The 17106-nt window shown below is 38.2% G+C and overlaps 1 protein-coding gene across 1 annotated transcript; it reads right to left on the bottom strand.

The window, feature by feature from the left end:
• Positions 1 to 272: 272 nt before the first annotated feature.
• NEK2 (NIMA related kinase 2) lies at positions 273 to 15954 on the bottom strand. The gene is made up of 8 exons (XM_036756695.1): positions 15751 to 15954; positions 12258 to 12475; positions 10648 to 10888; positions 9595 to 9677; positions 8794 to 8920; positions 6606 to 6825; positions 4495 to 4620; positions 273 to 1206 (listed from the first exon to the last, which is right to left on the bottom strand). The coding sequence occupies exons 1-8, from the start codon at positions 15844 to 15846 to the stop codon at positions 980 to 982; spliced, it is 1338 nt and encodes a 445-aa protein (XP_036612590.1). The 5' UTR covers positions 15847 to 15954; the 3' UTR covers positions 273 to 979.
• Between the last annotated feature and the right edge of the window lie 1152 nt (positions 15955 to 17106).

Consider the following 17106-nt stretch of genomic DNA (forward strand, 5'->3'; position numbering starts at 1 on the left):
AGAAATGGGGGTGGGAGGTGGGGTACTAACGGAAGTATTCCCTGCAATATATTAATTTAGAAAACCACATTAACATTATGTTCTTGCCGTATTTTTATTTTATTTTGTTAAATATCCCCCAATTACATTTTAATCTGGTTCAGGCCATACTTCAGTGTTGTGGGTTTCAATTGGCCATGGGTTGTGTTGATACCTCTACCCTACACACCTTCTGAATCTTAAATATTTCCTCCTTATCTTAAATATCAACAAATGAGAAGCTTTCAATAATGTAAGAAAATTCCAGAACACTTTTATTTAGTGATGAAGGATGGGTAGAAAATAGCTCTTCTCTTTGCTGCTAGATAGTATACAAAATCAGAGAGGAATTGCAGAACACTGTCACTTCAAAGGTACAGAATATATATAATACAACCTATGCAGGACCTATGTACAAAGAACTCCCATTTGTTAAAATCAAAAGGTTTTGGATAAAGCACAATGGAGTCAGTGACCCATTTATAAAGCAGAATCAAGTTGTCAAGTTTTTCTCACTAGCTACATTTCACAAGCCTCATTAGTTTAATTCTTTAGAAAATTGAGATCAGGGTACAATATCCCTTCCATGCACACATTCCAGGCATGTTAAGCATAATCTAGATGAGAGCTACTCCTTGGGTAAATAAAACTTTTCATTTTCTCTTAACATTATTTTTTCTATTTAAGGTTTAGAAATGTACTTATCTAAGCTATGTGAAAAACTGTTATCTTCATTGTGCTCACAGGATTAAAAATTCAAAGCAAGTGTCATTTCTCTATGTTGTTCTCATCTACTAGTTTTTAAAAACCCGAGGAACACCAAAAGCATTTCCCAAGTGTTTTGATCTGATAAAACAAGGACATGGCTCACAGAACCAGGTATATCAAAGACAAAGCAGTTGAATATCAATCTCTAACATGGCCACAATATAAAATACTGTACATTCTCGGGCAGTGTTGATCAGCGCATGCCCAGAATCTGTCTGCTCTTCAGCTGGTAGTTTTTTTCCAGTTCTGATAGGGCTTGAGCACGCAGCTGAGCAGCATAAAGTCTCTTCTTCAAGTCTCTGTTCTTGGACTTGTTAGCGGGATAATTCTCAGAGTTCTCACCACCCAGGGCATTCTCTTTACTTTCCCCACTGAAGTGAACTTTCTTCTTGGTTAGAGATGAGGGAAAATCAAGTAGTTCTTAAGAAAAAAAGAAAATAGTTTTTGAGTTACCTAGAAAGGAAATTCATACTTATTTGACTTTTTCAACTTTATTCTCCCAAGTGATAGATGCCAGTCAAGTTTTTCAAGGAAAAATAAAAGGCTTTCAATTCCTAAAACTACAGAATAAATATTAGAATTCCAGGAACCACAAACTAAAGGAAAACAGTCTTCTTTCCATTATTTGGCAGATTTTGGGCATTGAATTTTAGGGTTATTTAGTCAAAACAAGTCTAACTCCTGAAATCAAGATAACATAAGCATGGTTCACTAACATCTAAAAAAAAAATCACCTGTCATTTTATTTATATTTTATTCTTAAATACTGCTTGAATATAGATATAAATATATTTCTAGAAAAGCAAAGTGATAATAGACCTTTGTTGTATAAAATGCTTACTGTTTGCTCCTAAATAAATTCATTGTGGAACAAGTTAAAAACAAAAGTATATTGACAAAGAAGAGAAAATTAGCTTGTACATGAAAAACTGAATAATCACCATTATAGCTGCCTGGTTCTGGCAGGAATGCTCCCTTTGTATTTCCTCCCACCTTTTAGTTAGTAGATACTAATTTTTTAATGAACTTGATCGTTTCCCCCATTATTACAAAAATGTTTTATTGTTAATTTAAGTGACAAACAATTTTTATAGGAGACTCTGTCTTGGGCATGGCAAGTAGTAACTTATTGAATGGAATTAATATGCCTAAAGATACAGAGGTCTATCTTCAAAAGAAGAAGGTGGCATTCTTTTAAGCCCAAATCTTTTAAAAGAAGAAGTAATAAGGACAAATAACACAATGACTTCTCTTCATCTTTTTTTCAGAGGTCTTTTTCTTTAACTCTTTTCTTTATTTTTATCTTTGCATCCCCAGCACCTTGCTGGGCATAAACAGAGGTACTTAATTCTTGAATTATATTATTTAATATTCATAGAGGAAAAGTCCCCAATGGGTAGAGATGTGATGAAGAGGGGAAATCTCTAGGTCATAAAATATTTTTCATCCCATATCCCATAGTATGTCATATCCTCTCAGCACAATATGATAAAAACCTTAATAAGTTTGAAATTGCTACTATGCCCCATGGATGGGGACTCAAAATGCCTATAAGCAATATTTTTCCTCTTACATTTCTAATTAAACAGATGTCTGTTTGGCCTATTCAAAAGTTTAGGCATTATGTAACACATTAAGGCCAGACAAGCTGGAACATGCTCTAAGCCAGGTTTCTTCTACAAAGTCCTCTGAGCTCATTTGCGGTGGCCACATCGTTTAGTGCTCATTTCAAGTTTGTTCTAAGAGGACAGCATCACTATTGGGATATGAAGTCATTTCATACAATTAACTCAATGCTTTCTTTCTGGAATGAATTCTCTAGCACTAAGAAAGAACTGAGGTTTTTTCCCTTTGATATTAGAAAAATAGACTATCTTAAAAGATAGGGCAGGTCTGGGGAAATGAAGGTACCATCAGATTAAAAAAGAACATGTAGTAAATAAGCATCCTTTGGCTCAGGAAGGGAACAAAACTTTTCCCACAATGTTCTGTGAAACATCAAATTGTGCTTTGGTGTAGATTTGACACATAAAATGCAAGGAATAACAAAATTTGTTAAAATGGACAAAATTTTTATTAATTTAGGTAATGTGACCCTAATTAAGTCTATCCTACACCAAACGTGTTTTGGAAAATTGGCTGCTAAAAATATAAGTTAGGAATTAATGTGAATGTAAAAGGAAGTAATAAAAGACTGAAAGTACTGAAAAAAGTTGAATTGTGGTATGGAGAAAGTGCTGAATTTGGAATCAAAATCACTTAGGTTTAAATTCTACCTTTAACACTTATTAACTGTGACCCTATTTGAATGCCTTAACCTGAGGCTCAGTTTTCTCATCTGTAATATGGTAATAATACCTAATACATCTACCTCACAGGTTTGCTGTGAGGTTCAAATGAGACATGAATGAAAATTTTTTTGTAAACCTTAAAGCACCATACATCACCAAGTAGTATGGGAAAAAAGACCCTTACAGCATATGGCAAGTTAAATCCTTAGAAGATTCTAGTTTTGCTTCTCATTTTTGGATTTGAGTCATGGAATCACAGAAAACACACAGACACCATTTAATCTAAATTCTATTTGACTAATGAATCTCCAATTTATAAACACCACACCAGATGTTCTTAGTACATTTTCGTGAGTTTAATCTATTTAATCTATAAATATTATGTCATAGGGCACTGAATTGGTCTAACATCAGGCATCTAAAGAATTCAAAGTCATTTATTCATAACAGATTATCTTGAAAAGTTCAGGGAAGAGAGACATAGTAAGAACAATTTTCCACTGCATTTTATTGGAAATTGTTTTTTAAAATAACATCATCAATGAAAATGAGAAATGGTTTCACAACCTGCTCCTCCCAGATATACATTGAGATAAGATGTTTGGACCATGGTCAACAATTTATGTTCTCACTGAACTATATGAAGGAACTCCCCGTGTCTTCAACAGATCATAAATCAAATTAAGAATGGGGCTTCTAAAGAAACGGAGGAACAAGTCAGAAGGTGACACAATGATGCATGTTATAACCATAAGTCTCATTAAAGCCAAAGGATATGTCAGGAAATGCACAAAGGAAAGTCAACAAAAATAACATCTCCTCTACAGAAGAGACTAAAAGGGAGAGGGAGGAGAGAAGCAAATGCTGCTCATGGTATATAGTATGTTCTCTGGGAAATGTATTATACCTCAACCTGGCGTAGGCCTTAACCAGGTCTGAAAAATGCTGATCTACCCTACCTTTAAAGAAGGGGAAAAGTCAGACCTCCTATACAAAATTTATGGTCTAATTTCCAGCAATGTTTATGTTGTCAGCATCAGTAAATTCTAATTTATAAAAAGGAAATTAAACCTGTAAAGTTTTGAAAATTCATTTAAAAGGTAAATCTTAGTGTTTACAAGTATACATTTTCCATTTAACAAAATGAATGGAGAAAAAAAAAAGCCCAGATCATTTAATTTGATACATAAAATTTAGGCCACTATATCCCACGAACCCTCACATGATGGGGAAAGTCATTTAACCAAATTCTGCCATTAAAGGATCCTATTTCAATTACAAAATACAGCTCAATGAAATTTTGAAAATTTATTCTGGAAGCTAGGATTCTGTACAGCACATGGACCATTAAAAGCATCTTCACAATAGCACCAGTTCGTGGTTACTGGGCATAACGGTTTCAGTTTAAATCTCATACCTGGGCTATTTGCCAATGCCAAGATCTTCTGTTCCTTTAACAGGTTGTAATTTTTCAATAAATTTTCAGCTCTGATGAGTTTGTCTTCTGCAAGTCTCTCCCGGATGCAAAGTTCACGTTCCTTCTCTTTAATAATAAAATCAAACAAACAAAAAAACAAAGGTTACCAAAGTCATATTGTACATTATATGATTGTCAATCTTTTTGTCACTGGCACTAGAGGAAGAGAACCAGGGGAAGTGGAAGGAAAAAGAATAAATATTTATATAGCACCTACTATGTGCCAGACACTGTGCTAAGTGCTTTACAAATATCCCATTTAATCCTCACAACAACCTTGCAAGGTATTATCTCCATTTTCAGATGTAGCAGTTGAGGCAAACAGAGGTTAATGACCTGCCCAGGGTCACAAAGCTAGTAAGTGTTTAAAGGCCTGGTCTGAACTCAGGTCTTCCTCCCTCTAAGTCTAACACTCTTTCCTGTGTCATCTATCTGGCTGCCACCCTCTCAAAAAAAAAAAAAAGACAGGGATGTACAACAACTTAGCCCAAAGCATCATATCAAACTGTACAGAACTCATTTCATGCTTTTTCATAGTTTAGTAACTTTTCACAAAAGAAATCTATATATGACCTCCTTGTTAAAATATCTATACCTAGGGCAGCTAGATGTCACAGTGAATGGAGCAGCAGCCCTGGAGTCAGGAGGACCTGAGTTCAAATATGGCCTCTGACATTTGACACTTACTAGCTGTGTGACCCTGGGTTTTAATTTTTAAGTTTCTTAGTAAGCCTTTACCATAGAGAATTTAGCTACCAAGAGTTAATTTTATTGTTTACTCATATTGAGTTAACAGGACTGTTTTAGGTCAATGAAAAACAAATATGTTCTCTCTTTTCAATCCAAAAAATAGAACCAGGAAACATTTCATTTTCAGTGATAATACACTGGCTTAACACATAAAGTCAACTTCTTGAATTGATGATACTCTCAAATAACAGAAATTACAATTACTATATAGGCCGTTTCTACTTGAATCATTCTCTATTATTCAAATTTGGCACAGAAGTAAAGAAATACCCTGATTTCAATGTCAATAAGAAATCAGGGGTATTGAAAAGAGAAAATCTTTAAATACAAGCTTTATTCTTTAAGAATTTACTTATGAGGAGGGGGAGGAAAAAGACGTGGGTATCCTATCTAATCAGATCACTTTTATGTTCCCAGGAAAGTATGTAGTGCCAATTTTTACCATTTTAATAACTTTGGGAAAGCAAACAGGTAAAGGTTACAAAAAACATTAATAGATGTGATAACAGTGTTCCTCTTTTTTGGACCACGTTAGGGTAAAAAGGCAGGAAAGGAGGTCAAAACAACCATGTGTGTAGCCTACAGCAGTATCACAAATCTATCAATTTTCCAGATCCAGAATTCAATTTAAGAAGTACCCTCACTTCTTGTACATTTATATTTGAAAACTAATAGAAACCCCTGTTAAATGAGATTACCCATATAAAGGCAACTGAGAAGTATGAGCTGGAAGAGCAGTGATTCCATTCCAGCAACATCAACTTTTTTTAAAAGTTTCATAGAGTTGTTTTCATTGTTAGCATCTAAGCAAACAAGCAACATATTTTTCGGTAAGAAGAACTTAACTGCTTTTGATTCCTCGTTAATTTAAGATAACACAATGTATTATCCCTAAGTCTGTGACCAGGAGCCTTAGTAACTATAATGCCGTAGACACTCATTCATATCCTGTTATTTGAGTTGACTTAACACCATAATACCACAGAATTTTATTCCTGAAATGCTAAGAGAAAACAGCCATCTATCTTCAGAAGCCAAGACTGGTATTTAGAGAAAATGGGGAATACCAAGGAAATTACTTATGATGGAAATATCTGTTGGAAAGTGGGTAGTGAGAAGTGGGATTTTCTCCCTTTACTGAAATGAAATAGTTGCAGTCAGTACCTAACGATGTGGCTGAAGATAAGAAGTTAGCCCTAAAGAAAGATAAAATGTTGACATGTTTGCATAAACTGTTGGGGGAAATCCAAACATTCACTTCTCCCATTGTTTCTCCTTCCCAAATGAATACTATTTCCTACGTTCTAGCCTTTCTTCTCTTGCTTTGATGGCTTTCTCTCTCTCCTGTAATTGCAGCTCCTTTAGTCTCAGTTCAGTCACTGCAGGGCCTGAGTTCTGCAGCTTTTCTGGCTCTCCTGATCGGCGCCCTCTCCTCTCAGGATATTTTCTCTGCTCTTCAGCTACCAAGTCTGCTATCAGAGAGTTTTCCAGAATTTCTTCAACAGACGGTCGGCAGTAATCCTTGGAAAATGGAAAACATGCAAATAATAATCGTGACAAAACTTCTCTGAGCAGTTACATTAAGTCAGACTTATTTCTAAAGTAAGATGGCCATGTGGGCTTTGTGTACAGGCCTTGAACATATGTGGAGAAAAAAATGAACTAGTGACAATGAGATAGGTCCTATGATATGCTCCGGTAAAGTGCACGTCCCTTTTCTTCACTGTAACACATTACCACCTTCCAAAGTCCCATTCCTACATCAGTTTAACAATCTGAGATAGTGATTTTTATTGCTTTGTAGCAGTCACATGAATTTTGAATACAATGCTTATTTATAATAAAAGTTGTCTAACCTGGATGCACTCTGACATTTCATTGTTAAGGAATGACACAGGAGTTAGACAAACACAAGTATACTAAGCATGACTTCTTGCACCAACCCTCATTTGTCCAGACCTTTCTTCAGGGTAAAGAACTCATAAAGATATCTCCTCCCCAACCCCAGATGCTAATCTTATCTACTAAAATTAAATCACTGCCAACATAGTAGGCATCTAGATGGCACAGTGGATTAGAGTACTGGAACTGAAGTTGGGAAGACCAAAGTTCAAATCCAGCCCTAGATACTTACTGTGTGACCCTGGGCAAATCATTTAACTTCTCTCAGCCTCAGTTTCCTCATCTGTAAAGCAGGGATAATATAATAGTACCTACCTCACAGGGTTGTTGAAAGGATGCAAACCTCAAAGCACTATTTAAGTGCTGGCTATACCTATAATATAATCCCTTTATCTCTTTTATAGACTTCTATTCTGACTCAAGTAGGCATAGTATCATACAAAACACACTGAACTGGGAATTAGAAGACCCAGGTTCAAATCTTAATTCCGTTACTTATGTTGTTCATCCTTCGTTTCAAAGACCACCAATGTCTTGACTTGCATGTGAATTGGATTTAAGTGAGGCGGAGTTGCAGTCTCACTCTCTCTTCCAGTGTCATCAGAGTTCAGTGGCAAGACAAAAGTCAAGACTGGCAATGGCCCAGGACACAGTGGATGACCCTGGCATCACTGATGCCTGACCAAGCTCTAAGCTCTCCATAGCACCTGCTTCAGTCGCCTTCATGGATGTTGGAATAAACTGTTCTCATCTGCCCATTCCACTAGGGGAAATCTTCACATGCTTGGGGTAGATATCCCCCTAACTCATTGATGGGTTTGAAGCCTATCGGTTACCCTCAACCTGGTTTAGCCCATCTGGTGAGACAGTTTTACTGGGGTGTGGCTACCAGTACATGCTACTGCTTATTGGAGCCACAGGTGGGAATTGGATGACAGGTGGACCCCAAAAATAGATGAGCAGCCCTGAAAAGAGCTCAGCAAGTTCTCATACCAGAAGTGCTAGTCTTCCATAGATACCCCATACACCCCTACCCATACTTACTAGCTATGTGACTTCTTAGGGTCTTACTAATGTTCCCACTCTAAATCCCTTGAGTTCAAACCATGTGCATTATCACTTTCCCCATCCTAAATCATATTTTCCCTATATGACCAAGTCCATTTTCTTGCGTTATTCCTGATACCCATTCTCTTTACCCCTTTCTGCTTGGGCTAAATACAACATTCATGTTGTGCCAGCCTCCATCCTACTCACTCCTCAACAGAACACTGATCTAAATCCCCGCATAGGCAAAGATCAGGGAAAGTGACTGAGTCTGAATCACATTTCTTGCTCCCGCCTCTTCCCGCCTGCCATCTGTTGGGTGTAGAGCAGAAGGAAAAAGGAAAGGAACAGCAGGCAAGCCCGCAAGGACAGTTAATTTGCCAAATTTACATATGTTCTCACTTGTCTTGAATAGCAGACCAGTTTTCTAAGGATATCTATTCCAATGACTATACAGTACTTCTTTTTAAACCAATAACAAAACAAAAATAACATAAACACCAAAATATGCAGGTCCAATCATAACACAGTCATCCTTACCTTCAAATTTAGCATCTTGGTAATAATGTCATTCAACTCATCTGAATAACGATATGGAATTCGCCTGAATTTTCCTTCTCTGATTTTTTCAGCTAATTCTTTCTGGCTGAAAGCTGTAAAAGGAGGCCTGAAAGAAAAAAAATTAAAGCAAAAATCCATAGAATACTTCTCTTAAAAAGATATACATAAAAATGTATATGGTATGATCATTCACCCAATTAATTTCACCAATCATTTAAGGAAAGGAAGGAAGAGGGGAAAAATAATATATGATTACAACAAAATAAAGAATAAGCCATCTAAATTATAGTTTGGTTTCATTTTAAAAATGAATTATTTTTCCTTAGCATATTTAAAAGAGAAAAGATGGAGAGAAGGGACATATAAGCATTTCTTTGATACAAGGAGTGCTTCCTTTTTCTCCTCAGAAATAAATCCCCTAAAGTTCTTTACTTTCCTGCTTCAGATTTCTCTTTCTATATTCACCATCATAAAAAAGCAATGCTACTATTGATTCCAAACCTACCTGCCCTTCCATTAGATTTCAAGATTGAAACATGAGTGACAGGAGTTTAAACAAGTATACTATCAGTGCTACAGATTGTAGCTTACAACTAGGTTTAAAAAAATGTTCTTGTTGACCCCACTTTTAGACCAGATTCTTTCATGCTCTGTATGTGATATAATTTGAATAGCTATGTAAAAGGAATATGAACCTTTTGCAAAGGGACAAGCTACACCACAATATGCAATAGAAAACTACAGAGTACCATGTTGTTGTCAATGGTTCATCATACTTACATTAAGGCACACAATTCATACAGCAAACAGCCTAATGACCAGATATCAGACTTTTCATTATAGGACATGCGATTCATTTGTTCCTAAAAAAATATTTTTGGAGAAAAAGTTATTTTTGCTATAAATTTATATAAATTAATATCTGAAATAAGTGCAACTCCTTCAAGTTATGATGTTTACCTGGCTAACTACAATAAAACACAGAATGCCAAACTACAAATTAAGATTTGAGATAACTCTCAGGCCTCTTTCTCAATAACAAAAGTAACTTTAATGTACTATGTATGATTTTTTTAAAAGAACTGTTTGATCCTATATAGCCAAGTCAATCTTCTCTCCAGGGCAGGCTATTTTTTAGAAGGCCAGAATACTATAATCCTTTCTCCTGTATATCCGAATTGCTATTATTGGCAAACTGGATCATAAATTTATGTTCTTTCCCTTAATCCACAACATTAACCAAGTTAAATCAACAAACTTTCCCAATACTTATTGTAGTCCCCATGGAGGAAATACAGCAGATCTAATTACAATGAAGCAACTAAGCAGGTTTCAACTTTGGCAAGAAATCACCTTTAAATAATTTTTCCTTTACAATAGAGGATTTCAAATTGGAATTTGATCCCTTGTAAAAATATCATTGCCAATCTGTGTACAACCACCTTTTTATCCTTAAAAGGACTGATTTATAGTTCCGGTATCATAAGAAAATCTATTAACCAGAAATTGAATTACTAAGTTTTAGTAAGACAAGTTTAATCATAATTATGCTCTATAAAACATGAATATAAGATATGTATTCTTAATATGCTATAACTCTTATCCAGCGGAATCAGTAGAATTGCTACCTGTCGTGGCAAATAAAAGGCATCCAATGAAACCTAATTTCGTCCTAATTTTAGTGGTTTTTTTTAAATTAAATTTTATTTTCAGATCTAAATTATATCCCTCTCACCCCTCTCCCTATCCCCAATTAAGAAAGCAAGAAAAACAAACCGCTTTAGTGCTTTATCTAAGATGTTGCCAAAGACATTCAAATTCTGAAATGCTTACTGGAGACATATAATAAGGTGTGCCAACAAAAGTTTTTGCAAAACTTGTGTCATGGTTTAATATCCTAGCCAGCCCAAAGTCTCCAAGTTTGACATTTTGCTTGCTATCCAGGAAAACATTAGCTGGCTTCAGGTCCCGATGCAACACAACATGACCACCGTCACTTCGTCTATGACATTCCTTTAGGGCCAACGTCAGCTGGGTCATCACACGGAGAACAAAATCTTCATCTGAGTAATGTCTATAGCAGAAAAATGAATAAAGATAAACTATCTCAAACAGCATGAGCCTTCTGAATTAATTCAGTGCGAGTAAAGAATACAATTATTATAATATATATTTCTGTATGAGTTCATATACTTATATCTAAAGTTATCAGATAAAATTCGTGGCTAATGTATAGTGAGAGGAGGTAATATTCCTATAATTTATGAAGAAAGCAAAGCAAATTCAATTAAATAAGCTTCACTGACCTTTGGCAATTCCAAAAGATTTCAAAATTCCTAAGTCTAAATTTTTACTACTATCTTTCTACTATTCCCACCTTACCTTCTCTTTAAAAAAACAAAAAAAATGCTATTTTTAATATGTAAAATGACCACTCAGAAGGATGAGTGAACACAGACATATACATATATGATATATATGTGTACATATATACACACACATATAAAAAGATATCACATATATCACAACAGAGAGAAGATAAATGATCACCTTTGCTAAGACTCAGGAGCCTATAAACACTGGTTCATAGGGGCTAAGAGTCCTTATCACATGCTTTTAAAAAATCTAGACAGATCATCTCAAGTCACCCTATGTTTTCAAGGGAAGAGAGGCTGGGAGCCAGAAAAAACCAGGGTCAAGTCCCACCTCTAACATACAGTGGCTGTGCGTAAATTGCTTACCTCTGAGCGTCTCAGCAGCTCTTTAAGACTATAAATTTACAGAAAGTGCCAGACTCCATTTTGTCAAGGGGGTTTCCTCACACAGGAGCTCCCCACACCAATGAAATCACCTGACCAGTGCCTGTCCCATATTTCAAGGGTCTCTCTCCTGATTTCCACTTCCCTCCTCCAACTCAATGGGAGCTCTGTCTTCTCTAAACCATCTGTAGCTCTTTCTATACCTTCCTTACGGCACTTACACTTACATTAATAACTATAGTAAAAGAACAGAAGGTGTATTTGTCGTTGTTCAATCATTCAGCTGTGTCTGATTCTTTGTGACTGCTATCTGCGGGGTTTTCCTGACAAAGATACTGGAGGGGTTTGCCATTTCCTTCTCCAGTGGATTAAGGCAAACAAAGGTTAAATGGCTTGCCCAGGGTCACAAAGGTAGTAAGTGTCTGAGGTCAGAATTGAACTCAGATCTTCCTGACTGAGGCTTTTGTCATATACTACTTTAAAGTGCAAGGTCCTTGAAGTTGAAAAGTCTGCATCTAGTTCAGCTTTGTGAGCATCTGCTAAATAATGCCTTTTACATAATAAGCATTCAACAAATATTTGTTGACTCGAATTTACTAATAATAGATCACCTTGTATCACAAAACAAAATCTTTTAACAGAAACCAGATCCATTTCTAGTACAATATAGAAAACCACACATACCTTTCTTTGGTGCATTTTGTTATAACACTAGCCAGATCCCCTCCTTCACAGTACTCCATTACAATATACAGTGTTGTATTGGATCTATCGATAATGCGATCATAGTAGCGGACAATATTTGGATGTTTCAATTCACGGAGCAAATTCACTTCAGAGACAAGCATTTGTTTCTCAGCTTCTGTCATAGAGCCATAGTCAAGCTCTTTCCAAACTAATACCTAAAATAAGAATTTCCAAAAGATGTCAACTCAGTATATTGAGTCTGTAGCATTAAAAATTGCTGATCAAGGGATTCCTATAGTTTATACACACACACACACACACACACACACACACACACACTTTTTATTTTCCTACTTAATAGAAGTCATAAGCAGAGAAACATATTTTGTTCTACAAGCAATGTCTATAAAGTGTTCTAGACTATCAGAGGCTTTCAGCCTTCACTGTAACACATGACAAAATGAATATCTATCTGCCATGACCAAAAGAATTTTCTGACAATAAATACATATGCATTTATAAAAAAAAAAAAAACATACAAAAGTGCCCTGTAACCCCTGCAGGTTGCTCTGTAAATACCTGACTACCTTAGGATCATTAGATCAAAATTTAGAGATGAAAGTGACCTTATGTTATCTAGTTCTACTTTTCATTATGTTTGTGTACACACAGACACACACAGACAGACAGACAGACACACACACACACACACACACACACACACATGTTTTGCAGACCTTAAAGCACTATATAAATGTTAACTACTACCATTATTATTATTATTGTAGGAAACCAAAGGGCATAGATTGACATATAGGCACTCAAAGGACCAGGAACTGAAACCAGGTCCACTGTATCTAAATTAAATGCCCTTCCTATTGTACTACCTAACCCCAATTTCAAGTTCTACATGCAATTAATCTAGCATATTGCCATCTGAGATGATTCCAGTAATTTGCTAATTCTCCCAATACCATATTAACTTGCTGACTCCCTTTCTCTTCCAATTTCAAAGGAAGAAGCTCACAGATTTGGGATCAGTGACATCCACCTAGTTTTCCTCCCTCATACTTTGGTTTGCAACAGTAGCAGGAGCTGTTTTATTCAGAAGCAGATATAGAAGAATCTTGTTTGTTGAAAGTCACTGCTATGAGATTCAGACATTAGAGGCTGAAGAAAGCAAAGAGTATACTCAGTAAAGGGACACATAATTTCCTTCCTTCCTTCTATTATCTTTATAAAATATCTACCTAAAACAGAAAGAGAGTTATGGTTACAATACTTATGATAATACAGATTTAAAAGGAGTCTCAAATTCAGGTTCCAGTGGTCATGCCCACTTCACAATTCAGAAAACAATGTTCCATTTCAGAGAACAACACAGATGTCACAACATCTTTTATTTCAACCTTGCCTGATTCTGTGCCCTATCCTATTTCCTTGCCATACTGAAACTCAAGTTTTATGATTATGGAGAACAACAACCATGCCTTTTTTTCTACCTTTATACCTACTACCACACATGGTGACCTGCACATAGCGTTTTAGATTACAAAAGATCTTGGAAGCAACCTACTATCAATTCCTTCACTTTACAGATGAGGGAGCTAAAGCCCAAAGAGGAGAAAGGATCTGCCCAAGGTCACAGAGGGAATGCCAGAGCTGGGATCCAAACCTAAATATCTCATATGAATAACAGGATTTAAGGGTTAGAACTAGAGAGGGAAGGGATGGAATAAGCATTTATACAGTGCCTACTATGCATCAGGTACCGTGCTAAGCATTTTACAAATATGATCTCATTCAATCCTCACAACCACCCTATTATTATTAACCCCTTTACAGCTGAGGAAATTGAGGCAAATAGTGGTTAAATGAATTGCCCAGAGTCACACAGTGACTCTAAGTGTCTAAGACTGATATAACTCAGGTCTTCCTGGCTCCAGGCCCAGCATTCCAACCCCTGAGCAAATTAGCTGTTAGAAACACTGGATCATCTGGTCCAATCTTATCATATAGGTGAAAAAACTCAGGCCTATAAAAGTGATTTGGGAGGCACTGTTGCATAATGGAAAGTGATAGACTCAAGAGGGAGGGGTGTTGAGTTGAAATCCAATTGTGCTGCTGCTACATACAACTTTGTGTCCTTAACTCTCTGGGCCTTGGTTTCATTGTAAAACAAACAAACAAAAAAAACCTCAAGGGTTGACTATACACTCCCTTAGATGTCCTGACTTCTAGGCTGGTTGGTACTCAAGAAATGTTTGTTGAAATTGGTGCCACTAGTGAAAACTGGGTACTGTGGACAATCATATGGCCAAGATGAAGAGAGTTATAAAGGAGAGGGAAGAGGGGAGAAGAGGAAAGACACAGAGCCGAAGAGAGACACAGAAACAAAGAGATACAGAAACAGAAAGAAAAATAGAGAAAGGTAGAGACAAACTGAGAGACAGAGAAAGAAAGAGAAAAATTGAGACACAGAGGCAGAGACACCAAGAAAGAAAACAGAAACAGACAGAAGGAAAAACAGAGACAGAAACAGGGGAAAAAAACAGAGAAAGAAATAGACACAGTCAGAAGTAGAAAAAAACAGACACAGCCAGAAAGACAAGACAGAAACAGATAGGAAAAAAAGACTGAGAGACAGAAAGAGACAAAGGGAGACGCAATGAGATACAAACAGAGAAAAACAAGAGACAGAGACAGAAACGGAGAAACAGAGGAAGAGAGAGATACCTAAGTTTCAGGGCAGTGATATACAGGCCCATTACGGCTTGTTCTGTGCTTGAGACAACCACGTAATATACAACGCAGTTATTTGTATAAGCCTGTTATTCCTTTAATAAATTCCAAGTTTTAAAAAGGCAGGCACCAGGCATATACACTTTGCACCGCCCCCCCATTCACAAAAGATTTGCCATAAAAGTCCGCGCCCTCACCCCCACTTATTCAAACCAAACTGAGTAAACAGACTTTATCTTTAAAAAGGCACAAGTGCGGCTGGCGCGGTAATAAGAGCCCTGGATTCCGAGTTAAGAGAACTTTCTTCTACCTTGTGTAACTAAGTTGGCCTAAGTGCTTTCCCCTCTTTAGGGGAACTGACCTAGATCCCTTAAGGTCTCTCAGCCCTAACAGCCTGCGGCCCTACTGCGTGCACGTGCCAGCTACCGGGCTGCGGACACCAAGAGGACAAATTGCGACTCCGCGGCCGCGGCTTGGGCCAAGAGCAGCGGCCGGAGGAGGGGCGCGGGCAGGAGCAGCCCCAAGCCGGATCTTCTTCCAGTTCTGCTCCACGGCCTCCAGGCTTCCTCCAGCACCGAGGTGGCCTGGGAGTCGGGGGCGGGCAGGAGCCGCAGCTGGGGGCTGGGGGAGAAGGGGGCGGTTCCCGTTCCTCCCCAGCCCGGGGCCCCAGGGCAGAGGGGCGGGGAAGGCCACGCACGCCAAGGCCGCGGGCGCGGGCCTGGGCTCAGGAGGAGGCGCTCGCTCTCACCTTGCCGTCGCTCTTTCTCCGTATCTTTTGGCAGCGGCCATAGGAGCCGGTACCAATAGTGAAGAGCACCTCGTAGTCCTCCACTCGGGAAGGCATCACCCCGGCTTGGCCGCCGCCGCCGCCGAAAACCGGCTCAGAAGCACAGGCCTGATACCCAGCCAGTACCCGAGAGGAGGCCGCGGGCTCCAGTGCAGTTTAACCGTCGCGGGCTCTGCCTCGCTGCTTATTGGTTGGCAGCACCGCCGCCCCGCCTCCCTGATTGGGTAGGAGCGAAATAACAACTTCGGCATCTCGGGAAAAGGGGAGTCGCTAAGCAACCGCATGGGCGTCTGATTTCCGAAGCTGATGGGAAGGGGGTGGAGTCAAGGGAAGGGGCGGGGCGCAGCGAGCGGATCCACCGCCTCCCAGACCCCCGGTGCTCGCAGTTCTAGCCCGATCTGTGGGCTGCACACTGCCCTCTGACCTCTGCGCACTGCCTTTATCGCTTCTGCCCACCGCCCTCCCTCCTTCACTTTGCTGTGGGTGGGGCTGTAGTAATAGGATGGATGGGGTGGGGGGGAGGGGAAAGGAGGGCGCCCCCTGAGCTGTCTGTCAAGCTCTCATCTGAAGTGCTAAAGACTACGTTAATAAAAACGTATGTTTGGTTTAGGGAATGAGAAACACGTTCAAGGACACCTAAACTGGGCAAAATCAAATCAGATCTATTGTGAGCTTTTACTGTGTGCTAGGTAACACTGAAGCTCTTCATACGTCCCTTGTGACCTCAGTGATCTAATAGGCCATATTAGATAACTTGACAAATGACAGCCTTTGATGAGATTTGATAAGTGCCCTAAAAAGGTAGAAAGTGTTTCTGTATTCATAATGAGCTAAGATTTGATTGAGAGCAAAATGTTCAGAGAAAACTTCAAAAAGAGAATCAGAATACAAGACCCAAGGCTTACTACCTGTTTAATGTTGGAAAGGGGTCTTAGTAGTAGGAACAGCACAAAATCTGGACTCAGAAGGACCTGAGTTCAAATTCTACCTCTGTTGCCTATTACTTGTATGACGCTGGGCAAGTCACCCTTTGGAATCTGGCTTCCAACTTGGTCAGTCAATGGAGACTGCTCTCCGACATTTCTAATGTGCTTGTAATCGCCAAATCTAAGGCCTTTCCTCATTCTTTTTGACTTCTCTATATTTGACATTGTTGGGTCTGTTGGAACCAGTTTGACAAATCATTAAATTTTCAGTGTGAGCATTTACTCCTTAGAAATTGGCAAGTGCTACAAATCAGAGCTTGGCTTATTGTTTAATTGATTTGTAGAGCTAAGAAAGTGATGGAGAAGATGTTTTGGAATGTAGTTTAAACTT

Source organism: Trichosurus vulpecula, chromosome 4 (genome assembly GCF_011100635.1).
Source record: "Trichosurus vulpecula isolate mTriVul1 chromosome 4, mTriVul1.pri, whole genome shotgun sequence".
Taxonomy (NCBI): domain Eukaryota; kingdom Metazoa; phylum Chordata; class Mammalia; order Diprotodontia; family Phalangeridae; genus Trichosurus; species Trichosurus vulpecula.